The sequence below is a fragment of the Pyrgilauda ruficollis genome, unplaced genomic scaffold (assembly GCF_017590135.1).
Source record: "Pyrgilauda ruficollis isolate IOZ18807 unplaced genomic scaffold, ASM1759013v1 scaffold124, whole genome shotgun sequence".
Classification (NCBI taxonomy): Eukaryota; Metazoa; Chordata; class Aves; order Passeriformes; family Passeridae; genus Pyrgilauda; species Pyrgilauda ruficollis.
In genome coordinates, this window is record NW_024510766.1 from 74,707 (window position 1) to 100,682 (window position 25,976).

At 46.8% G+C, this 25,976-nt stretch overlaps 1 protein-coding gene across 3 annotated transcripts in view; it reads left to right on the top strand.

Annotated features, from left to right (window-relative positions):
• LOC121365938 (WT1 interacting protein) overlaps positions 1-25,976 on the top strand; it is a 79,691-nt gene that overhangs the window by 27,337 nt on the left and 26,378 nt on the right. For 2 of the 3 annotated variants that reach the window (XM_041490554.1, XM_041490556.1), the window contains exon 2: positions 666-767. The exons of the other annotated variant lie outside the window; for it this stretch is intronic. In XM_041490554.1, coding sequence (XP_041346488.1) covers positions 666-767 — 102 coding nt within the window. The remainder of the gene's footprint in view (positions 1-665; positions 768-25,976) is intronic. 3 annotated transcript variants of the gene reach the window in all.

Genomic DNA, 25,976 nt, shown 5'->3' on the forward strand with positions numbered 1-25,976 from the left:
TAAACTTGCCAGTATCCCAGTTAATCTGATCACACTCCACAGCTCATACTGATGGCTGTGTTGATACTGCTTTGAACCGAAGCAGTTCAGTTCTAGAAAGGGTGTGTTTACATCCTCTGTTCACAGGGAATTAAACAATTACTAGATGTGACTGGCAGATCCATTTTCCCAGGGGCTTTCACTGCAGACAAACGTGCTTGGTGTTGTGTTTCTGGAGAAGGCCAAGGAGAAATCTTTTGGGTTTGGACTGAATTGTTGTTTTATCAGTGGTTGTTGAATGTCCTGTGGAGGAGCACTTTGTTGTGAAGGTCTCACTGAGTTATTTCTTGGGCTGGCAGAGTTGTTTGCAGAGAGTGTGTGGATTTCTCTGTCCTTTCTGGCTGCACCTGCCTCCTCTGGGTTTCTGTCTGCAGCCAGCCTCAGTCTCCCTGCATTGAAACACCAGCAAAGCCTTGGCCCCCCCTTAATTTTGGGTTGATTTCCATGCACTTGTGTCACTGCAGCCGCCTGCTGCTCTCTTGGGTACTTGAATCTATTCAGGGTGAGGAGCTCATTGATTTAGGGTATCAATGGTGGGGGTATCCTGAGTGCTGTGAATCAACGGCACTCAGCTGTTCTTAGGAGCTGTGGAGGATTTTAACTTTGATTCTCTTTCTGCTTTGTAGGTATTTGTATAAAATGTGGAAAAGGTGTGTATGGAGCGAGCCAGGCTTGCCAAGCAATGGGCAACCTCTATCATACCAACTGCTTCACGTGCTGCTCTTGTGGTAAGTCACATCTGCCATGCCCTTGTGTCTTCCTTTAGGTACCAGTGTGCAAGTGAGACCTCATCCTGCCTGCTTCCCCAGGCAGAATTCCCACACAAGGCTTCAGCTTCAAAAGTTGTTTTTTATTTGCCATCTGTAAGTGCTCAATGGTGTTTTCCTAAGCAGCAGCCCAGAAAAGTAGTGTTGGGTTGTTTGAAGGGCTGCATTTACAAAATGGCTTCAACCTGGCTGTTAGGGGCACTATATGCTTTAAATCACTCGTGTTTATGGAACTGTAATGTGCATGTATCATTTTTATAGGAAAAAAAAGGTAAAATTTGTTTGGCCAAAACCATGTTTTTGTCACTTTCTATTTGCAAATGCAAGTCTAGTCAGGCACGTGTATTTGTCATTTCTGTGTATGCACAGTGTTCAAAAACTGTTCACTTGTGGTTGAATGTGACGAGAACAAATAGAAACTGTGTGTTGAAATGTCTTATGCTATTACAAGATTTTATTTTTGTGGGGGAAAACTGGACAATAAATCACTGTTTCCTCCTTCTTAGGACCTTTTTAGGTTTCCCTCTTAATCTGAAAGAGATGTTTCTGTGTGTGATTTGGGGAAGTCTTGGCTTTGCCAGGGGAAATGGAAAATTCAGGGCAGCATTTTCAGAAGTGTGCTTTAAATCAGACATTATGAACTTAAGTTGGAGAGTTCTCAGTGTCTTGTCTGTAACTGCTGAGAGCTCACAAATTCCCACCAAGCTCAAGGGAAGTGTGAGAGCTCGATTTTCAGGAGTCAGGTAATTTTTCTTGTTTTATACACACATCTAGTGTGGTTCCGTATATATGAAAATATTTGCCTGGATATTGAAGATCTTGTTATGATACAAATACACAGCAAAATATTTTATTCTGAGCAGAATGGGCTGAACACAGATTGTTTCTAAAAAGGATTAATTAAGGATTAGAAAAAGAGTAAAATATTATTGGCATAGAACCAAATGAGTTGATAATCAGAAGAACATTGTAAAGTTCACTTCTGACAGGAGAAGTGTTGTCTTTTCTCCCGAGATCTGTACTGATAAATACTGGTTTAAAGAAGCCTTCAACCTGAATGTAGCATTTAGTGACTTTTCTAAATGACTCTGGACCATTATCAGCTGCAGGGTTGAACTCATTTCAGACCCTCAGGGATTGCTCATGACTTTGCTCAGGTCTGACAGTGTGTGAGTTAGCTGTTTTGCTGGCTCCCAAAGTGAACAGCATCCTGCTTAGCAGAGGATTACAAAATAGGATATCAGATAATGTCTGTCCACAGCATTAACCTAACCTAATTGCATGGGTGAATTCCACCTTCCTCTGTGGGGCAGAAATGTTGTTTTTCAGTACTCAGGCTGCATGTTTGCTACCATGGGGCTCTGTATGCAGGTCACTGTTCCTTACAAAAATATGTAAGGGACAAAAAGTGTATTTAAAGCAAAATACAAACACAACTCAATTATTTAAACACATAACCAGCTTTTCTGACTGTTCTGGAGAGGTGTGTGTGGCCCATGTTCACCTACCATGGGGCAGCTTGAGACATGTCCACTTGAGGCATTGTTTGCCCCACCCTTCAGTGCCCTGGAATTTGGTGATTCAGGCACCTTCCCGTGAGTCACCCCAGCACAGGGAGATGCTCCAGGTTGTCTTCTGAGCCTCTCTCACTGTGCTGCTCTGGGCTGGAGGCCCCACCAGTGGGAAGGGCTTGGATTTCCTTCTGTTTGCAGCCTCTGCTATAACCCTGTTGGCAGGGGAGAGTTTGGGCACTGGAGAGGGGCCCAGGGCACTAAAAGAGCTGAGCAAAGCTCAAAGGGTGAGTCCAGAGCAGAGCTTTTCCCTTCAGCTCAGCTCTGAAGTAGGATCAGCATGAGCCAGCTGGGAGGAGGGTGTTGCATTAACTCTTTTGTTTCTCACTGTATTTTGGGCTATGCAACCCATGGAAAACCCAGAGTGGTTCAGTACAGTGCCAGTAGAGCCAGAGCCTGGGACCAAGGCATGCAGGTCCTGTCTGTGGGAGCTGCACCCTTGAGAATGGTGCTGAAAAGGCTTTGCAGGAGCTCATGGACAAGCAACCAAATGGAGACTTCTCACAGGACTGCAGTTTATGACCAGGGAGTTCATTTTGTGACATTGCTGTGACCTGTGTGAGAATCCTGAGCTGTAGGTTTGGTGCCCACCTTTAAATGGATGAGAGTAATCAGAGAGGGCCCAGAAGGATTTCAACAGATGATTAAAGGCTGGAGAAAAGCTAATAATGAGAGCTCAATGTATTTTGGGTATCTGAAATTGTGGGAGGGTCATGTGGCTGGAGCTTGTAAGTACATGAACCATAAAACAGCATTAGAAAGTGGTCTCATATGTACTAGAGACAAACACAGGAGAAATCTTTCCTGGAGGCTGAAATTACACAATCCAAATAGGAAATCAAAGACAGTTTTTCTGCAATGAGGATGATTAACTGCTGGAACAAAACACCAAAAGTGGCAGATTCTATATTCTTTTTTGTTTTCAAATTAAGACCAAATGTCCCTTTGGAGGATGTTTTAAGTTGAGCCAAGCTTTAGGTGGGTGATCATTAATGATCATTGTTAGGCAAGGGGTCACAGCACACACTGGTGCTCCTTCTGAGCCTTTGACAGGAGAGTAGAGAAGCCCCTTGGTTCTCTCTGCCTGAACCAGTGTGTGTGCTGTAGCTCCTGTCTGTGTTTATGTGGTGGTTGGCCCTGGCTGGACACCAGGTGCCCACCACAGCCACTCTATCCCTGCCCTCCTCAGCTGGATGGGGAGAGGAGAGATAAGGAGAGGCTGGTGAGTCTGGATAAGGACAGGAGAGCTCCAAAAAATCTATTAAGGACCATATCAGAGTAAGCCGCTGGAATTGGCTCTGTGGACACAGGGGAAGCTTCTGGCAGCTTCTCACAGAGCCACCTCAGCACCAAAAGCTGGCCATGCCATCACTACACAAATTAGAAATGTGAGAATATGAGCACAAGATTGCCTGTCTTTGTTTTTAATCTCTTTTTTTCCCTCAAATAACAAGTATGATCTGAGCTCACCTCCTGCAGTTTTCAGTTTTACTTTTAACTGAATGGTTGTAGAAAATAAAAGGCAGTAACCAAAGAAAAATAATTCTGCACCTGAAGATATCTGATTTAGAGAAGTGTTCAATACTTAACCAGTTACAATTAAAAAAATTAATAAAATAATATTTCAAACCCTTGGGAAAAGTTGTGGTTTGGAGACCACTCAGGCTGAAATGTGATAATGAATGATGGAGCCTCCAAGGCCTCATTTCATCACTTGGCAGTGAATGTTTTCAACTCAGCAAAGACAAGTGCAGTTGTGCAGAGAAGTGGAAATTCTGCCTGTGTCAGAGCCCTTTCTTAGGCACTTCTTTGAGTTTATCTTCAGTTTCAGTGTGCCAGGTGCCATCTGTCAGGGTGTCCTGGTTGAAGAGGGCAGCATGTGCCAGGACAGGCCTTCCCATGCCTTCCCAGGAGCTCCCTGTGTCCTTTCCCACTCAGACTGATGCCTTGAGAGGCTGACCTGGAACAGAGACTGGATGGAGTAAAGAATAAAGCAGGGATTTATTAGAAGGCCTCCATGGATGCACCTTGGGCAGCACAAGAGCCCAGCCAGGGCTGCACCCAAGGTGAACCAAAATGGTCACAAAATGCACGAGCGCTCGCGGGGTCTCTCCCTGGGATCAGCTCTGCTCCATTTGCACATTGGAGTTAATTGTCCAATTACAGCTTTAGCTTTTCCTGTTCCTCCCTCTTCAGCCCACGTTGTTTGTGCTCTTGGGCCTGAGATTTGGGTGGTTGTCCTTGGTGACCAGCTAGAGAAGGAATTGTTTTGTCTCCCTACTCTGTTAAGAGAGCTCACCAGCCCTTAATATGAAGCTCAGAGTTACACACTAAAGCAGCACAGAATCTGAAAAATACAAAAGCCAAAACCTGAGGCATCACCCCCACTGTTTATCACATCATTGCTGGGGGGTTTGTGTTGCTTGTAATTAAGAGGAAACCCAAAACCAGACTCTCAGCTGTGGGCACATCTGTGGGGGCTCCAGCCTTGCCAGTATAGAGGTGTAAGGATGGACTGGGGGTTATTGGGGTCTCCTGCAGTGAGGGTAGTTCCCTCTTTGAGGACATGGATGTAGAAAGATGAGAAAGTATTTCAGGTACACAGTAAATAAACAGGAGACTTATGTCCCCTCTAGATCTTTTAGTAAAATGTCTCAGATGGTAAATCTCTTAATTGTCTTCTGAGGTTCTGGCAACATTGGGAAAAACCCTCAGTAATATATTGATTCAGAGTTGTACAGGATCTCCTCAAAAAAAGGAGTTTTCACCAGTAAGCTGAGATTAGAATTAAAATGGAAAGGAAGATTAGATGACTTATTGGACATGTTTTATGTGCTGCTTTTCTGCCTCTCCTTGTGTTCAGTGGGCACTGGATGCATGAGCCTTGCTCCTGTAACTGAGCAAGCTCAGCATCTCAGATCCTTGCTCTGTCAGGAGATTTTTACCAAATCTCTGTGAACTCCTACAGCATTCTGCCTAAAGCCATGCTCCTCAGATAGCTTTTTTTCAGAGGTCGGTCAAAGAATTCTCTTCAGGTAAGGTAGAAGCCAAAGTGATCTGATTTCCTGAGATCAAGTATTTCAATGTAGATCTTTATTCACAATCTCTTAGAAGAAACAACTGAAGCTTTTTAGGATGGTTTTTAAATGCAGATTCTGTCTCAGCCCTGACATCAACATAATCTCTTTTAGGCCTTGATTCAGCAAAGCACTTGGATGTGTTTAAATATGTTATATTAGTCATATGTAAAATTGCTTTGCTGAATTTTAAATAACAGATATTAATTCAGGCAACAACATAATATGTCCCTTCTGTTAAGTACGAAATCTTGGCTTTGGCAGGAGTTCAGTTGCAGATTTTGCTTATGGAAGACAAGAGCTGAAAAATATCTGCCTGAACAGCTCATCATCTAATTCCTCTTGATAGTATTTCAGAGCATGACAGGATTTCTTGAAAGATAATTGCTGTAATGCCAGACTGCTTGTGTGATCTAGGTGCAGGTGAACAGTTGCAGGAATTAATGGACTCTGGTTGATACTCATTAAAGAAGAGACTTTCCCAGGCGCCTTCAGTTTGCAGATCTTAATGTCATCCACGGTGTCTTTTCAGGCTGAAAATTTTAATCCAGTGGCAATGATGGCAGAAACTACAGTAAGAGGAAACTTTACAATGATGAGTATCAGTTTTCTGTTTGTAACTCGGAGGGTGTGAGGGAATGAGCTTTGGTCAGGGAATGAGCTTTGCAGAGCTAAGAGTTGGAAGGCTTTACTCTCAAAGCTGAGATGTATTTCACCATAAAAACCAGGAACATGTTCTGCTGTCCTCTGTGGAAGCAAATGCTTGAGCATGCCATTCATCTTTAGTTGGAGCTTTTGCTGCTGGTTTTCAGGCACAGAAAATCATGGGAAGTTCAACCAGAAGCTTAAAGCAAACTGTAGCATCCAAAGGGATGCAGCTCTCACCTGATGGCTGTTGGCCAGCCCAGAGCACTCACAGGGGTCAGACAGCACTTCAGTGTGGAGGGACAGCTGGTAAAGGTGTCACAGTTCAGGTGATGATGGGCAGTGCTGCTGCCTTTGTTCAACCTTCACAAGCTCATCCAGGTCTCTGGGAGGGCATCCCAGGGAGGGCTGACAGAGCTGCTGGTTTCAAAGGCCCAAGTGGGACAACCACAGTAGGAGTATTGTTATTATTACGTGAGGGTGTGAAGAGCACTTCTGAACCAGCCCGTGTCCCCAGCTGATGGCAAAAGGGAGTCATTTCATGGCCACAGTCACTAGCTGCCTTTTCACTTCTGTCTGGGGCCACTCAGTGCTCCTGGATGTAGATGTCTATTAATAGGAGGTTGCTCATGAAGAGCAGAAGTTCCTTGTGACACTGGAATTGGTCTTTTGCGTATTTGCTGCCCCAAGTTGAACCTTTGTTTGCTCTTGGTGGCAGTAAGGCACAGAACATCTTAAGGAAGCTGTGTCCCTTTGGTGTATATTTACAGCAGTTGGTGAGTTTTTAAAATACCCAAATTCCCAGTGGAAGGTTCATTTTCAATTCGTATTTTTTCCATCCCACAGTGTATTTATAAGTTTGGCATGAGTTGCTGCATCCAAATTGCACACTGCCAGTACTTGCTTTGTAGCTGCAAATTAAATTGTCTGTAAATGTGACTTTCCCGTAAAATAAAACAAAATTCAGTGTCAAATCAGTGACCTGAACAGTGTATGTCCATCAGTGTTAGAGTTGGTAATCGCAGTGGCACAAATGTGTGTGTTAGTGTCAGTCGTTCACCCTTGGTGCCTCATGGCTGACTTTTCACTGATTTAGTTGCAGGTTCAGTATCTGTTCATCCTTCTGCAGTTCTGCAGTCACTTTGTGCAACTCTTCTGGGCATCCAGAAAGTTGGAAAGGAAAGCAGCAGGAGCCCAGGAGGGAGAGGGGCTCGTGGGCTGTGCTGGACGGGCTGTGCAGTGCCAGGCTGCTGGGTAGCTCCTGTCCTTGTGCACTTTTCCCTGCCATTGTCTAACCACATATTGCTGGACTGGAGCAGGCTGACACATTGGGGTTTTTGGTCTGTAATCCTGCAGAAGCACTGGTTAATAGCTGGTGCTCAGGGGCCAAGCTGAGGAGTGGCTCAGTGCTGTGCTGGGGAACATCCCTCCCGACACCCTCAGCTCCCACCCTGCTCATCCACGACTCTGGCCCGTGCTTGGAGAATGGAACCTGTGGATGAACTTGGAGAATGAAACCACCTGGATGTTTGGTGGTTTCCAGGCTGTGACTGGAGCTGGCAGCAGGTCCCATTTGGAGATGGGATTCCCAGGAAAAGCCGAGCACTGTGCGGAGGCAGAGGTTGGGTGGGAGGAGGATTTGGTGCCGCTGGCTATGTCTCTGAGACAGCTCCTGCTGCTGCTGCAGGAGGGAAGAGCTCTGCCTGAGTCACTCTGCATCTCTGGGATGAGTTACAGCCTGTGCTCGGCCCCACACTTCCCATCTAACACCTATCAGGCATATGGATAAAGCCATTCCCAGTCTGTCTGCAGCAGCCAGCCCACCCCACCCAGTGCAGAGCTCAGGAAAGGGAGGTGCTCCCTGTAAAGAGGCAGTGCATGGCAGAGATGGCAGCCACCTTCACATGGTTTGGGCTCCCCTGTGCAAGACTGAGCCATGGCTGAGTCTCAGCAAAGGAATATAATCTTAATTTTAATTAAAAGTCAGACTTGGATACCAGCCCATGTAAGAGCCCAAGTACCTTTGGGTACTGATTGCTAGAAAAGTGTTTTGTCTTGATTCGTGGTTAGTCTGATAATATCCTGGGCTTTAGAACAAAAACAATGGGATGGAAAAGGGTCATCAGAAGTGCTTGAGATGGGATAGGCACAGGAAACTCCACTTTATTTAAAATTTATGCAGTTGAGTTTTACATGTTAGGAGGCATTTTGTATTTCTCTGCATGGCTGTCTGTTGTCCTAGGTAGCTCTGGCCCAGCAGGACACTGATCTCTGTGCTGGGCTGGAAATAAAGCAGTCCATTGCTGGGTCCCTTCTACAGACTATGCTGTAAATATTATGTCATGAGATGTTTTCAATTCTGTGACTAACTTAAATTTAGTTCAGCTCTGGGAAGGAACCTGTTTTTTTAGGGGTGGCTCATCTGATTGCTTCACTTCCATGGGGACATGCCAGATATTGAAGATGCTTCTGTTTAAAGGTTGGGAGAGTGTGTGTCTTGGTACAGTGCCACTCTTCTCTTTAGCAGCAGTGGTAGAGCTGGAGGCTCAGCCCCAGGGAAGGGTGCTGGGATCAGTACCTGGCTGACAGGGAACTGGGAACTGCTTCTCTATTGCTGATGATCAGAGGGCATGTGATCAGTAATTGGCTGGTGGTTTGTCTCTGTCTCCTTGTTTCCTTGAAGGGCTGTAATTGCATTCTGCTATTAATGATTCCAGCATGAAATACATGGTTTTTAATGGGTGGGGGTTGCCTGGCAACTCATGACTGAAACTTTCTTCTGTGTTCATTGACTGACCAGAGATGTATTCCTTCCACAACATTTTTGTACTCCTAATGTGGAACCTTTCACTGATAGCACCTGTGATCCTTTCAAGGGCTGGAAAATACATGAAGTACAAAAAATATGCTCTAATTAACAAGGTTTCTCTGTTTTTTTATTTCTGTAGAAACTCCAGAGAACCCAATCACTTCTTTGCATAGTTTCGTGGGTCTGAAATGTCACCCTATTGTCTAGAGTAACACGTTCTGGTCAAATTTCCCCATTTCCTTCTTGGCATCTTTTATCTGCAAGTCTCAATGGTCTTCTCTGAAACCCACATCTTTTGGGTGTTTAGTCTTCCCTTCTATTCTCTTTTTTTTTCCTTTCTTGCTTTCCCCTCTACCCATTTAAAATGTTTTCTTGGAACACACCTCAGTTCCTACAAAGGAAGAAATTTCCTTGGGCTGTTGAGTTCGTCTCTCAAAAGGGAAGAAATCCAGATAATCCAGGACAAGTCACAGGCAAGTCACTGACATTGTCAACAGATGTTTCTGTTCCCATTTCCAGGTTCTGTAATCTTTAATTGTTACCAAAAAACAGGTGGAAGGAAAAAGTGGCGAAAAGAATTAATTAAAGGAGAAACACAGAGTTGGTTTCCTGTAGTTCTGTTGAACTGTTTCTCCTGTATGTTGTCCCTATATATTTTGCCAAGTGCAAAAAATGCTTTAGGGTGGTGTCCTTCATCTTTACGCATCTCAAAACTAAACCTTCAAACTAAATTCCGAAATAATTTCTTACGTAATATAAATCATCATCAGTTCTTCAACAAAAAGTCAGTTCCATGTCCACACATGCAATTAATCAGTTTTGTCCTTCAGCACTTAGGGAATCCGTTCTCCTGCCCACAACCAGCTGATGGTTTCTTTCCTGGTGCCTGTTTCAGTACAAACACGTTCAGGCTCTTGTGTGTTTAGCCTGTGCTGAAGCCATGTATCACCTGGATCTTCTCCTGGCATGTGGGTGACTCTGCACCTTTCCTTTGCCCTGGAGTTGATCTCACCATTGCTGCTCTAGACTGACAAGGTGTGGTCTGTGGGCCACCAGTACTGATTGTGTTCCTGGTGTGTTGGGAGGATTGAACTTCAGTTTTTGTCTCTGAGGCATCTTGTGGGAAGTTTTCCATTCCCCATGTGTTGTCTTTTTCTTCTTTGTGCCTTCATTTGCTCTGATGTGTCTGCTCTGCTACTGAAGAATTTAAACTTTCTTACTATTTTACATCTTTTGTTTTCCATTTCAAACAGGCACAATGGATGACTTTAGTCAAGACCTTAACTGCATGTCAGCACCTTTTTCTCCAGAAAATAGCGAGCTCCTCTGGCACCATTTGAAATCTTACTGTACCCTGGTAATTTCCCGTTTTGATTTGTTATGCATATCTTTGGCTTTTCCTGGAATTCCCAGTGTCTAAGGACTGCTGGGAGCTCATCATTCCCATATCAAGGAGTCAGGATTATAACACTTTGCAGCCATGGAAACTTCAGTCTCTTCTTCCTCACCAGCACACCTGCTTTCCTAAACTTCAAAATAGTTTTCTATTCTTATTCCTGTTACCTGATTTCCCGCTGTTTCTAGTCTTGGACTTGTTGCTGTTGTTCCCTGGTGGCAATGCAGGGACAGGACCTCTCCTCTCCTGCCAGGCCAGCTCTCAGTCCAGCTCTGCAGGCCCAGCCTAAGGAGGACTGGAGCTCTTAGCAGAGGACCCAGCATGATCAGGAAATCTGGTATTTGCTGCTTCTGTTGCCTTCACTTCCCGTGCTGTCTGACAGGGGGGCTCTGGTTTTGCTCCTCAGCCATGACCCCTGTCCAGGCTGCGGTCCAGTCTCATCCTTAATTCTTGTTAACTGCTTATTTCCAGGGACAGCCGTCTGTATGGCCTGCAAACACATTAAAGTTCTCACCAGAAAGCAGCCTGGGCTTTACCTTGCAAATTCATTTTACAGATCAAAGTTGCCACTCTTCACCTTAAGGATGCTTTGACTTCTTGTGAGTCTAGAAAAGCTCTTTCCCATAAGAATCTTGCCATATACAAAACAAAGACTTTTTTTGCTAAAGTTTGTCTTCATACTTACAAAATATGCCATTGCAGCAGACTTCAGCACTCTGTGTTTGAAGCTTTCTTCTGGCAGAGGATATTGGCAAATGACAGAGGAAAAATTCTTAGCTGAGAGGATTGGTAGGTTGGTGGTCACCAAGGGGTGGATCAACCCAGTGAGGCAGAGGAGAGGGTTTTGCTCCACTTGCTAAGGCTTCCTTATCCTCTTGGACAGATCACTTCTCTCTGGCTTGGCCCGTGTGGACATAATCCTTCTCACCTCCCTCACCTGGGTGATACTGTGCTGCTTTCAATGTGTTGACATTATATGGAGATCCTGAGGTTGAAGCAGTGGAGAAGTGAGAAGTTTTGTAAATCTTTCAGTAATTATTGTTTTATCACAAATAGATGCATTTGCTGGAGGAAACACTTGCAGTGTCTGGCAGCCAAACCATACAGCTGCTACTGCATGCTACTGAAACTAATTACTTGCTCAAATAATGCGTATTTACAGTTTATGGGGGACCAGTTTGAGGATTATATATCATTAAATAAATGGACTAATGCAAGATTTTAAAAAGCCTGCTTTCCCAGCACTGCTCCCAAGAGCCCTTAGTGCCTGGGCCACGTCAAAAGCGTTCCCATTCCTCTGTCCAAGCCCAATGTTGTGTTTTTAATTTATTTTCAGTATCCAAGGAATGCTGTCTCCAGTATTCAGAGGACTCTAAATCGGATGTGAGACACAAATGCACCAGAGAAGCTTATCAGAGAAACAGGCTTGGCGTAAAGCCTACATAAACAACCATAAATTTTTCTCATTTAAATGAGAGGACTCGGGAGGATTGGCCGATCATAGCGGCAGTGGGCTGGCCCTGGGCACCAAGGAAAGTGCTTTGGTAACCCCTGGTATTTGACATGACCTGAATGTTTTGCCTGCTTATAAACTTATTGTTACAGGCTGACCAGCTTGGTTCTGGTAAATTCACTTCTACAGGTCAAAGTTATTTACCAGCAGTGGATGTTTTCTCCTCTCCTTGGACTTCTCAGGAAATTTTAGCTTGTTTTAACCCAGGTAATGAAGAGCTCTTGTTTCCAACCACCCCTTGCTGCCTCACTCCCTTGAAACACAGAACAGGAAGAAACTCAGTAAATTCAGTCTTGGCCAGAAAGTTATTTTTCTCCCTTGCTTCCAATAAATATCTCATTTCCTGAAAATCCTGACTTTGACTAAAACTTCTGGGACTTTCTAGATTTATCATCACTCATGGCCAAATCCAGTTTCAGTTAGTGTTGGGGTAGTCTTGAGTTCATGGAGGGCAGTGTGAGCTCTGAGCTGGGCAGCAGGAGCTTGCTCCCATCACACTGACAGTAATCCTGTGGTTTGCCCCAGGTGAGTCTTTTCCCTGTAGCTGTATAAAAACCATGTAATTTTGCAATATGGCTTTGATTGTGAACACCATGCTAGAAACAGTAAGGAATCATTTTACTCTTTTTTTGTGACATTCCTATTATTTTACCAGCATGAGCCCTACATGTGGATGCCCTGCACTGAGCTGACACAAGTAAAAATAGGAAACTGCCACGCTTGCAAACCTGATCCCACAGTCTTGAGTTAGGTACAGTAAATGCTTTCTGAAAGGAAACCTGAAGCAGACCCCATTGTGGCCTCGCCAGTGGTCAGTGTCCAGTCCATCCAGATCCAGTGCTCCTCCCTTTCTAGAGGTCAGTGGCTCCCTCTGGCAGCTGCCAGGACTGGTGTCTGAAGGAGCAGAGGTCATGTGCTGTGCTCTTGGTGCTGGGCTGGAAATCAGTGCTGGGCTGTCCCCTAAACAGCCCCTCTTGTGTGCTGACCCACCCACCTGCTCCCTGGATTCAAACTGAGGATTATTTTCTTCTAGCGGTGGAGAGAGCAGGAGTGCAATAACTTCAGGTGTGGTTCTGTGTTCCTTGTCTGTCCCAAACATCCCTGCAGGCTCAGGGCAGACAAGGAGTGAGGACGGAATGGTGTTGAGGTTCCTCTGGAAAAACCCCAAGGTAAACTCCATTGCTTTTGAAGTAACTGGGGCCCTGCAAAGCCATTCCCAAAATCCCCCATGAGTGCTTTCTGCCTTGTGGTGTTAGGGGCAGGTGTCCTCCAGGCCCAGGTTTCAAGTCTGACGGAGACCCTGCCTCCCCTCTGCCCGTTCACACCTTGGGATGCCAGTGGCACAGCAGTGCTGGGTGCTTGGTGAGAGTCCCTCACCGCTTTGGGCACTGTCCTGCTCCAATTGTCTCCACAGGCTCCTTTGAAGGGTGCACAAACACTGTTTTCCTTCCCCTTCCTCTCTGGGGCCCCGTGCACCTCCTGATGTGCTGTTACTGCTTCTCGGCCGTGGCTCGGCCCTGGCCCTGACCCTGCCATCCCTGCTGCTCCCTGTGCCCCATCCCTGCTGCTCCCTGTGCCCCATCCCTGGCCCTGCCATCCATCCCTGCTGCTCCCTGTGCCCCATCCCTGGCCCTGCCATCCATCCCTGCTGCTCCCTGTGCCCCATCCCTGGCCCTGCCATCCATCCCTGCTGCTCCCTGTGCCCCAGCCTGGCCCTGCCATCCATCCCTGCTGCTCCCTGTGCCCCAGCCTGGGCCAGGCAGGCAGAGTCACCGTGTCTGGGGAAGGGCGGCCAGCAGTGCTCCCTGCTTGGGATGCCCCCACAGGCTTGGTGCTTTCTCCTCTCCACCAGCCCTCAAGCTGATTTTTTCTTACCTAAACCTTTCCAGCATTAACCGTTTGTTTACCAAACGCCTGTGAACTTGCACTGTGTTTGGAGTAGCAGTAGTAAAAGCGAATGATGAGCCAGGCAAGAAACAGGCAGGGAATGGGAGGAGAGGCAATTTGGAAGTATCTGCTGTAAGAAGAAGTAGCCTCAGCAGTGGCTCTGAGTCCAGCCAGCAGGGCTGGCTCTGCTGGTGTGGTGACTGTGCCAGCACACAGCCACCAATACCTTCCAGCTCTTTGGGCTGTGCCTGTGCAGAGTGAAAGGTGCCCAATTTAGTGCATATTTAAAAGCAGTCTTTTAGCCGTCATGTTTGATTACTCACTGTTACATCTCAGCAGTTGTATGTCAGTGTGCTCTAAAACACAAGTGTGCCATGTCCTGACATTAAATTAGATATAATCACAGGACCTCAGTCACACAACTCCCCTGGCTGCCTGAGTACTCTGCACTGTTGCTCTTCCAACTGCACTGCCTGCAAAATTTTTCCTGGAAGTAATGCAAATAATTTATTGAGTGAGTCAGTGGATTACTGACCTTAGGAACCACAGCAGTGTAAATTCAGACCCATGGAAACAATTTGCTGAATCAGTATTAACAGTGCAGTGGTCTCTAGAGCAGCAGCCTCCAAAGTGGGGTGCAGGCTCCCCAGACAAGTGTTCAGGATGATCCTTTTGGGTGCAGGAAGAAAATACTTCACATGTGGATGCAAATAATTTGTAAATCTATACATTTATGTGTATTGGAATGCATGTGCAAACATCTTTTACTGGTAGAGGAGCAATAGGGGAAGTCCCTTGGACTAGGGGAAGAAAGCCGAAAGAACACACAGTCACCAGAACTTGTTCTGCTGATTCTGTGAGTTATTTAACAAAGGAGAATGTATGCACTTGGGAAAATAAGGCTGGAAATCATCTACTTAATCTCTTAAGAAAATATGTAGGTGAGAGCCAGAGATCATGTTTTCTAAGCCTTGTTTTTGAAGGGATGTTATTTTTTATTACCGTGTTTAGATTCAAGTAGCAAATCACGCCTGTTGTTCCAGTGTGCTGCTCCGGGCCCTGCTGCGTGAGGCTGGGTCAGGGAGAGGGGCCCGTGGTGCTCTCTCTGAAGTCCTGTGGGCTTTGGGTGATGGTGGTGAAGATAATTTGGTTCCCGTAAGAGATGGCAGCACAGAAGCTGGCAGGTCGTACAGTACCTGCACATTGAAACCTCGAGGAGGTTTCAAAGTTTGCACAAAGGGGAAAGTCCTTTATCAGTGCAGTTCTGCAGCTGATCCCATGCAGTTGTGAGTGATTAACTTCGAGGTCACGGGAGCATTTGATGTTTGTGGTTTGCTGTATAGCTGCTTCTTCGTATTTGCTTCTAGAGCCTTTTCCCCTTAGCCCAAATATTGGGCGAGTGAACAGGATATACAAAACCCAAAAACCAGGGGAAACCAGAAGGAGTAACCAGCTTTGATAGGAGCATGGCTGAAGGCAGAGGTTTGCAGTGTCTTAGTCACCAGTGGCTGTAGTGGAGAGCTGATGTCTCATGCTGGGTAGAGAAGAGAGGAAGGAAGTGGATTTAGCAGAAAATTGATTGCATCTACTTGGGCTCTTTCCAGCTGAATCCTGAGTTAAGTACATTCATCCTGAACTAATCGTTGTGGAGAATTGGCTGAAATCTCACATACTTCTCAAAAGGAAAGCTAAGCATTAAAGGAACAATATCCTTATTGTACCTGAGTGCCAAAAGAAGTGAGTGTACTGTCGGGAGCTGTACCTATTCAGCCCTCTGGCTTGGGAGCTGCTTGTGGTTTTAGTACTAATGTGACCTGTTGCAGGAAGCTGTGGTCAGTCCAGCACAAAATATCAAGGGCAACCCAAGGAGGGCTGATCTTTGATTAGATTTCAAATTGGCTGAGCAAACCCCAGTCCATTTCAGTAATTGAGTACAGCTATGATTTTCAGTTTTGTTTTGTTTACAGTAAAAAATACTGGAATATTGTCTAGAACATATATCTAAGGCCCTAGTGAGGTTTTGTTCCAAGTTACCAGAATAAATCTGAAGTAACATTATTAACATCAGTGTAATTTTTCACCAGCGTGGGCAACAGGAGAGTTGTTCTCTGTGCAGGTCTTTCAAATTTACAGCTAAATAATCTAAACTCAAAGAATGTCCTTCAAAACTAGCAGATGCTTTAATACTTTGTCATTCTGCACTTTTTTTTTTTTTTCACTGTGTACTGTCCTCTCCAAGTTTTCTTTGTGCTTCTGGACCCAAGGACCAGTCCCTGACACATTCTTCCATTGTCCCATGAAGAAAAGGTTACAGCTGTTGCTCGCGATGTCACTTCTAGGTGCTGTGGCTCTTAACAGTTTTGCTTTATTGCAAAAGTTTATCTCAAGGGAAGAAGAATTGAGCACTGTGAGCTTGATGTCAGCAGCATGGGGTGCCCTTGGTGCTGGCTGCTGAGCCCTCTCTGGACATGAGCCAGCCCAAGCCCTCGGCTGTGGAGGAGCAGCGGCAGCGCCCTTTGATGCTGCTGGGTGCTGACTCACACGGTGCTACCTGAGGAAGGGTGAACTCTGCAAATCCATTCTTGTTGTGAGACAGGAGAGAGTTTATGGAAATTGCTCATCTCCCTTGAAGCTGTCCTGCATGTTGACACAGGACTGGGCTGTGTCCACTGCTTTTGTTCAACATACTTTTTTGTACGCTAGGAGAAGCGATTCTGCAGCTCACTCCATGCAAAGATGACATTCAGCAACATGCCTGCTCTTCCAGCTCTTGTTCAGATTTCTCTTCATCTGCTTCAGAGCCTGGCTAAGCTGGGACTTTTAGTTGAGGCTGAACTTGAATGGAGAATAATGACTTGCAGGAAAGAACCTGGTAGCAATGGTGAGGGGTCTGCAGTACCCTCAGTCCAACAACCTTACCCAGCATGTGCTGGTTGTCAGGTGGAGCCTCCAGTGGGTTCTTGTCCTGCTCTGAATGTCCACATGACACTGAGGACCAAACATGTTTTTTTTCTTCTTCCTTTTCTTCCTTTAGTCTTATTGGACTAGAGTAGCATCTTCTTTTGGATGTATTCCCATAGGAATTGCCTCCCCATTGTTTCTCAGCAGCTGACCCCTCACAAAGGCTGTTCAGGACCTTGGGGCAGTGCAGAGCTCAGGAGGTTGGTCCTGTTTCCCTCAGGGAGATCACACAGTGTGAACTTTGATTCAGGGACTCTGTTCCATTTGTGTATCCCCTCACCTGTGTTGTACAAGGAAGGCCTGAGTGGAGTCTCAGAATGCTGCTGGGTAAAAGCACCAGTTGTGCTGGAGATGTGCAACCCATTCATACCCAGGTGCAGCTGAACTTTCAGACTGACTTACAGAGCTCTTTAGTCTCGTGGTGATGACTGCAGAGGCTGCTGTGTTCTCTGGGATGCAACAGAAGCTTGAGATGAGCAGAGGTTCAAAACAAAAAAAGGGAACAGTTCATGCAATGCACAGTGAAACTGTGGGACTCTGCCACAGGGACCACTTAGAGACCAAAAATATAAATGATCTCATAGAGAAATTAGACAAATTTGAGAAGAATTGGCCCAGTGAGGATATTAAACATAATAGTTATGATGCAACCTGTAGTGCAGGAAGGCCTTAAGTGCTGGCTGCTGGAGGCTCAGAGGTTGTTCTTGGGAGCACTGCAGCTGTGTGAGCCCTGTTTGTAGTGCTCCTTCCCAGTGAACTTCCACTCCTGGCCAGACCTGGAGCCAGGGTGCCAGGATAGATGGATCCGTGTTGCCGACATCGTGGCGGTTCTTGCTGGAGGCGGGATGGCTGTGTCCTGCCTGGAGGGCTGGAGTGGGCTGCACCTCGGGGATGGATTTACTCTGCCATAGAATGGGCTGGCACTTGGACCCTGGGACAGTGTGATAACACAAGTATTAAGTCCTGGCTTACAGGCAGCAGCTGAAAATCTTAAATTCTTTGCTGATAATGAACAAGAGGCTGTGATGGAATGGTGAAAGCTTCCCACAGTGGAAACTACCTTGGGGGAAGAGCTATACCCCCTGCCCTCCCGGCTTGTTGAGTGCTGGGGAGGCCTCTCATGGTTTGGTGGCGTTTATTTGTGTTTGTAAACCCAGCCCTGGGGGAAAAAAACATTAAATTGAAGTACACTTGGAGCTTTATTTTACATTTTCTTGTGTTGCCACTTGTTGGCTTGTTAAGTAATATATTTTAAGACATATGTTAATATATAGACCCAAAGTACCTGTTAGATCAATGCAGGCAGTTGTATTTCTGATTTTAAATGTACACTTGGCTTATGTTTTTGCAAACCCCTTTTCAGCATAAGTTCCTCTGTTAGAGCTCTGTGGAAATAATTTATGTGTTAACCCCGAAATTGATGTGTGGTATGGAATAGAATAAATATGTAAGTGGGAGAGAAAGGAAACATCTGCCAATTTAAACTTCAGCGAATTATATGGAAGCTTGAAAGTATCTGCTAAGTTTATAATACAGTCTGCACAGGAACGCTGTGCCGGAGTGCCAGAGGTCAGAGAGCTTCTTGTCCCTGCAGCTTTGAGCAACCTTTCGGTTAAATAACCTGACCGAAGAGTAGGAGGAGACAGAAAGGAAGAGAGAATTCCACACTAGAGTAAACATGGCATGGAGATTATGGATACCCTGCCAAGAAAGGTGGGGTTTTCCAGCAAGGTAACAAAAGATATTAGCTATCTATCTACATAATCCTGCTGGAGGCTGACAGCTGCAGTCATGCAGCGAGGTTGGGGCAGAAATTGCCCTGCACAGCTCAGAAATGTGCCTTGCACACTCAGAAATTGCCCTGCACAGCTCAGAAATGTGCCTTGCACAGTCAGAAATTGCCCTGCACACTCAGACATTGCCCTGCACAGCTCAGAAATTGCCTTGCCCAGCTCAGAACTTGCCCTCCGTGTCCTCAGCACCTGCCGGGGCTGCGCTGGGCCGAGTCCCGCGGAGATGTGCAGCGCAGGGATGCAGGGTTGGCTGCAGCAGAGGAGCCCCTCCCGGGTACAGAGGTGTTCCCTTCCGTGCCAGGCTGCCACGGGCCAAAAGCCCAGGGAAGAGGATGAAGTTTTTCACTCGGACATCGTGGCAGGCTGAGGTGGACTGCAGAGGGGAGCTGACCTGGGGCTGCAGGCAGCAGCGCTGTGGGCTGTGTTTCTGGGGCTGGAGCTCAGCTGAGAGCCTGGGGCAGCCAGAGGGACAGGCGGGGCAGGTGGCACAGAGCCCGGAGAGCAGCCCAGGGGGAGAGGATAATTGTATTGCACCAGAGCGTGCTCTTGTGAGAGTCCAAGTAGGAGCTGGGCACCGGTAATTGGGAGGAAAAATAGTTAACTACCATCTGCCTCCCCGGGCAGAGCGATGAGATGGAGAGGGAGGATGAATGCTGACTTTGTAGCCACGGTTAATTCGCACTGAAAAACTCAGTTTTGGTGTTCAAATATGAATTAGTATAGAGCTTAAACTAGAGAATTGTTTCCAATTATTAATTTGAAAATAATTTCTTTAAAATTAAAACTTAAACTATAGTTTTAAACATTTTTATGCTTTTTCCACATCAATATTTCTTGAAATCGAATCTCCTAATCTTTTTAAAGTGTTTGTTCATATCTTGCTATGTCTGCCTATCTGATGATAATATTTTATTGGAATTTGTTCACAGACTCTGAATACTCTTTCCTGAAAGAACCTATGTAAAGGGAGAAAACAATACACATCCTGTACTCCACCTTCATAGGCCTCCAACATACGATGCCACCTTTTGTTTGCAAGAGTTTAAATTTCAAATAAAATCCCAGCATTCTTTTGAAAAAAAGGAAAGGGCCTCTCCCCTGCTTAGATTGTCAAATCCCAGACTAGCCTGGAATTGAATAGGCCAAGTCAGTGACCTCAGGCAGAAAGAATGTTGGTTATTTACGTAGGGCTTCTGCTATTTTAGCAGCAAACCTTTTCTTCTGAAAGGACAATGTATACTGTTTTGTGTTTATGGCCGAGTAAAAAGCTTGTACATTTGAGATTTGCATCGTAATAGCCTTGTAACTCAATATACAGCATCCTCAAAAATAGCAGTGCAAGGCTCTGTTTTGTCTTAGCCAGTACAGATCTTTAGAGGTTTTTACAAAAGTTCTCTGAAAAACCGACCTTAAGATTCAGCTGCCTACACGTTTGCTTTGGTGCCTTTTTTTTTTTTTTTCTTTCCCTGGAGTTTTGCTTTTTTTAAAAAACCTAAAATTACACGTGGTTTCTTTAGGAGCTATCAGGTCAGTGCTCAAAATATTTTGATGCATCTCAAGCTAAGCTGTGCCTGAAGCTTGAAACCAGGAAAACGTGTGAGTGTGTGTGTGTGTGCAGTCCAGAGGCTGAGCATTTTTCCTGCAATAATGGGAGATCTTTACAGGCATTCTGGCCTGGTGGATGAGCCTGCAATTCCAAATGGTTTTTAAAGTGTGCCTTTCTCAATAGATCGTAACCATGAGGAGCTATTGTGTGAGTAAAGCACACATTTAGGATCCAATCCTGCATTCCTTAAAGTCAATGGGAGTCTGAGCGTGAAAGGAATGCAGGATTGGGTCCTGGAACAGGGGAGCAAAACTGTGTGCCAGATTGCTTTGAAAAGAAGAATACAGCACATCCACAGTAGCCACTTTTTAGTGTTTCAGATTTCAAACGGCTGGAGTCTGTGAAAAGTGGCTTCTGCCAACATGCAGTATCTTCTATTCAAAGGAATTTGGCATTGATTTTTTTTCCTTCCCCTATCTTGAAACCCCTGAAAACCCTAGAAATTCACCCCTTCTTTCACAAAGCCTGAGCATTGTGAGGAGGGGAGGGGGCCGTGGCAGTGGGGGGATGGAAATTTCTGCAAGCCCAGGGGCTGGGCTGGAGCTCAGTCCCCTCCTGGCACCCTGACTGGGGTGGCAGCTTCACCGCGGGACCCCGGCACGGAGAGCTTCGTGGCTTTATGTGAGTCCACTGTAGGAGACCGAGGAGAAAAATTTAATTAACAGTAATTGAGAGGCTAAAGCAGCCTCGGTTTGCCCGCTCGCAATGGGTGGAGTGGCAGAAACCCTGTGGAAGGAAACCTCTGTGCACAGAGGCAGTGTAAGCCAGAGGGAGGGATGGGGAACTGCCGGCCCAAACTCACATGTGAGTAAAGGAGGAATGGCAACAAGTAAAGAAAAAGTATTAGAAGCTTTTGTTTCCTTTTGGCACATCTTCGATTCCTAGGCAGGCAAACCTCCTCTACTGCTGAAAAGGAAACAACTCTCCTGGGTGAAATTCTGCTCCTGTTTTAGCCAGAGGTGTCTGGGCAGAGGAGGTAGCAAGGATGGCATGCTATTACTTAATGTTTTAAATTATTTATTGTTTTTGTAAAACTTGGTATTTCTCTTGAAGTTTCAGCTCCTGGACTCATCTGGTGACTTAAAATTTAGCTTCTAGTGTTCAGAAATAGTAACTGTCCAACCTAGAGGTTTGTGGAGAACTGGTTTGTGTTCTGGAGGTTTCACTTGCCCTTCAGCTTTGGAGCTCTGTGTATCCCAGTTCCTCATCATCAGGGGGTGTCACACAGGTGAGAGGGACAGTCCCTGCTGGCATGCCAAGGGAAGCTGCAGGTGTGCCAGAGGTTGCTGGGCAGCGGTTCCCGTTGTGGTGCTGCTGTGGGCAGGAGCTTTGGGAGGACCCTGGGCTGGGAAAGTGCCTTTGGGAGTGTGGGCAGCCATGGGTGCACCACAGACCAGCTCAGAGTCCAGGCAGCCCCAGACCAAGAGCCAGGGTGTTTTACAAAACAAAAGCCAGGTTTGGCCTGGTAAAAGTTTACATTTCCCTGGGCAGTGATGGAGAGCCTGGCAAGGTGGGCAGTAGGCAGGCAGAAGCATTTGCTCAGCTCGAGCCACCTTGTGTCTCATTCCACTTGCACGGGGCTTTGGGCAGTACATGGGAGTCTTCCTTCACTGTTAAGGTAGCTGGGAAATATTTGAGCAAATGTTGTGCATTAATCCTCTGTGTGTGTGTGTGTTTACACATCAATGTAGTCTGAAGGCTTTGGGAGACTGTCACTTAAGGTGCTGGGATGAGACAAGTCCTGGTGCTGGTGTCACATCAGTCACTGCAGAGATGGCATCTGAAGCAGTTAACAAGCAATTAGGTCCATGTTTAATATTGCTAACTAAAACAGGCACAGTTCTTTGGTCAGCCAGGCATGAAGAGCTCAGGCTGCCACGCTCAGGAAGCTGAGCAAGTCATGGGCCAGAGCTCCCAGAGCACAGAGATCCCACTGCGTGTCCCGATCAGCCTTAGCACTGACAGTTCATTAAGCAGGAAGGAGGAACAATCTCAAGGAGACAAGCAATGTGAGATGATTTTTTTTTTTTTCTCCAGAAAGAGCTGTTAAATAAGAATGCTATGAATCTGTCTTGCTGCTGTGAGACAAGTCAGGAGCTCCTGGGTGCCCCTTGGCCAGCAGGAGCAGGGCATGGCCGTGCTGGGGGCTCTGGCCGTGCCCTGGAGCTGTGCAGGGCAGGGACAGCCACCCTGCCTGGTCCTGCAGCTGCCCATGGCCTGCGCCCCTCGCTGCCTGCACCTCCTCTGTGCTGCACAGCCATGTCCCAGCCAACAGGAATGGCAGCCTCTGAAGTGATATTCCACGGTGTTAACTTGGGCTGTTAACTCGGACTGTTAATTAGCTCTGCTTTAACAAATTTCTTATCTTTAGCACTGATACCTACAACTGAACTCTTGGATTGCACTCCATATGGGAAGGTTTAATTACATTTTGTGGCTGAAATTGTGTCCTTGTTCCACACAGCTGTGACATTAGAAATAACAGGACATTATTAGTCACTCTTTGTCCCCTCTAACACTGAGACTTTCCCACATCAAGTTAAAAGAGGCGCATGGCTGTTGGGAATACCACCAGAGGGGTCCTGGTGGAGAGGGGCTGCTCTGCTGTGGGTTTTTCAGCTCGCTGGTGATCTCTGGGATGCAGCAGGCATTATCTGGGAGGCAGGGCTGGGGCTGCAGCATTCCCATGATGTCAGAGCCGAGCTGTTTGTGTTTGAGCAGCGTCAGGCACGGAGACAATGCAGGCCTCTCACATGAACTTGCTTACTCTACAGTACTACTAAATCATGATTACCAAAGCGTTGTGTGTTTTCAATCATCAAAGTACTTAAAATATTATAATAATGCTTGGCACTTTTCAACTTCAAAGCATGCTGCAAACAGTAATTAGGTCTAATAACCCTGCTGTGACAGTGAGACATTCCTATCTCCTGTCTTACAGCGGCGAGGGGGTGGCAGCCCCTGATCCGGTTGCATCCATCCTGTGTGAGACAGGAGATCTTCCACTGAAGGCTGTGATTGATAAACTGACCTCCCCACAGGCAAATACTCATGGCCAGCAGCAGCAGGGAGGGCTCAGGAGATGCTTTTCAGGCTAGAGGGGAGGGGGCAGGACACTTGCAGTGCTCTTTTGGGCATGTCCCCAAGACTGTAAAACCTGGCCTCATTCACATTGTGTTCTGTGGAGTGCTGGAGCAGCATTTGAAACAACATTGGAAAAAAGGTTTTACTCTGTCTTGGCTTCCTGGCTGGTGTGTTTTCACCACCCAGCAAAGCGTTGTGGAGACTGGGGAGAATGCTTGTGGACAGCCTGTGTCAACTGGGGATCATTTTTCCTTTTGCAGGCTGTCTTTGAGCTGTTCCTTTGATAAAGGAGCAGCTCTCCCATTCCTTCCTTTTAGTTTATGACATGTAGGAGATAAAAATTGTGCAGGAAGTAATCGATAAATTTAAATAACGGAGACTTATAAACTGGTTAAATGTCCAAACCACTGTTAAACACTTAAGAGACGCTTAGGTTCTGTTTTAATGGGTTTTTTTAAGAGTTCCACAAACCTGCATTCTTTTGGATATTTGTCATGTTGGTTGCAATCACTAGTTGTGATCAGTCCTTGGGATAGAGTCATTTCTAGCTTTCATTTAATTATCTGCTAGATTATCTGTGAATGTTTGCTGGAGTGTTTGTGAGGTCTCTGCCTCCCACCGGGGGTGGTGGAACTCAAGGTGGGCATGGCAGGAAATGGAAGTTACTTGTTTGTCACTGGCAGTGCCAAAGCTTTGTGTTCTGTGGGAAAACAAGGCTGAAGAGCACTCGGGGAGAAGGGGCTTCCCCCAAAAGCTGCTGCTGGTGTCAGGAGCCGGGTGGCTCCCCTGTGCATTCCCTGCTCTGCTGCTGCTGCAAACTGGTCTGGCAGGGCAGGCCAAGGTGGGAATCCAGCAGGAGGAGCGAGCAAGTGCAGGGTTTGTGAAACCCCACACTGCTGAACTCTGCCATAGGCTGCTCATTGTTATTCTAATGAGCCGCCAGCAAGTTGCATCAAGTTTTGTCAGAAGCTCTTGACTTTTTTTGTTTCAATATTATGAAAGCAAATAGTAACCAGGCTTGGCTAGACGCAGTCATTCAAAGGAAGGCCAAGCAGCAGGGCCTGTGTGCCAGTGGGCGGGGTGATGTTACCTTCCCTGGCTGGCCAGGTGCTTGGCTCAGCTGGCTAAAGGAACATCAGGGGGGTTTAACTCGTAATTTCTGCCTAATTGACAGTAACAGATTACAGCTACACAGAACAGGCTGGTGCTGTGCAGGTCCCCGAGTTGCTCCAGGACCTTGAGAGGTGAAGCCCCCTTGTCCAGCACCTGGAGCTCGGGGCAGGCATCCCAACATCCCAGCATCCCAACATCCCAGCATCCCAACATCCCAACATCAAGATGTTGCACCCACCCTGCTGCCCTGGGGCTGGGGGCACCAGCACTGCCTCTCCTCAGGATTCCTGCTCCCCTGGCTACCATTGCCAGCACTTCCCTCCTGGATGCAGTTTGCACATGCTGCCCAGGCACTCTGAGGGTGGTGTTGGACCATGTTCAGTGCTGTCATTTTAGCCAGCCCTTCTGGAGGGCAGTGGAATGTCCACTTTTGCCTTTATTTCTAAAATGCAGAATGTAGAAGCCAATATAGGCATCCATGGTTGTTTGAGTGATAACTTGCTGTTTCTTGTTTATGTGATAATTATTGTACAGTCCCTGAATGAAACTCATCTAAGGTAAAAGGCCTGTCAATCTTATTAATCATTGCTAGTAATAGTCATTATCATGTGAGCAAGCTGCTTGCCTGCCTTATGAGTTTGGGCAAGTTAGCTCCCTAATAGGTGTCTTGTTTTTTTCAGCTGAAAAAGGGGGAAATGGTATTTTCCCTCAGTTTTGAAAGGTGTTGTGCTGGGAGCGCAGTGTGGTGCAGAGCTGGCAGGTGTAGGGCAGGGAGAGTAGCTCTGTGTGCTGGGCAGGGGGGGCTCACGGGGTGGGCTGGGGACAGGGATCCCACCAGTGCAGGGCTGATGGGGCACTCACAATGGGGCCAGGCACAGGGCAGGCAGCTGCCAAGTGCAGCTGGCACCTGATGTGTCTGAGAGGCGCTCCAGAGCACTGGCTTTGCTTTGTTGGTTTGGATCAGAGGCTTCCCACTCCATCCCAGCACAGGAAGGCACTGACCCCACTGGCTCCATCCTGTGCCAAGGAAAGAACAAGAGCAGAATTTGTGCCGTTCCTATCAGCCTCAGCCCTGGCAGGCTGGGCTACAGAGTGGGATGTTGGGGTCCTCCTGCCCCTTCTGCAGTGCTCAGGAGATGCTGATGCCTCCCTGTTGCTCTCCTGCAGAGATCCCTCCAGCAGCCAGTGCTGGGATTTGTCCCAGACCAGCCCTGTTGCTTTCTCAGCACAGTGGGTGTGTGCTGGGGTGATGGGCAGTGCTCCTTCCCCTGCAACAAACACCCAGCTCTGGCTGAGCCCTGGGGAAGAGCTGCACCAGCAGAGGCAGATCCCTCTTCTGGGTGGACACTTGATCTCCACCAGCTAAACACAAGCTGTGTGCCAAGGCTGGATCTGACAGACACAGCATGTCCTTTACAAAGCCATTCTGGCCTCTTCCCTTTTTTCATTTCATTCCATGTACAGTACTAGAGAGGTTTAAAAACAGCTTTGACAAGCAGGAGGGAAGGTCTAGATGTGGTTGCTCCTGCAGTAGTTGAGAGAGGCCCCAAGGTCCCCTGACTGCTGTTCCAGCCCTGTGCCTTGTTCGGGGATGGCCCAGTTTTACCTAAGACTCTCAGAGGGGATGAGCGCATTGCCCACGTCACCAGGGTCCTGGTCCCCACCAGAGCCACCGGGCAGCTGGAAAGATAAACAAGAGCTGACTCCACCTCCAG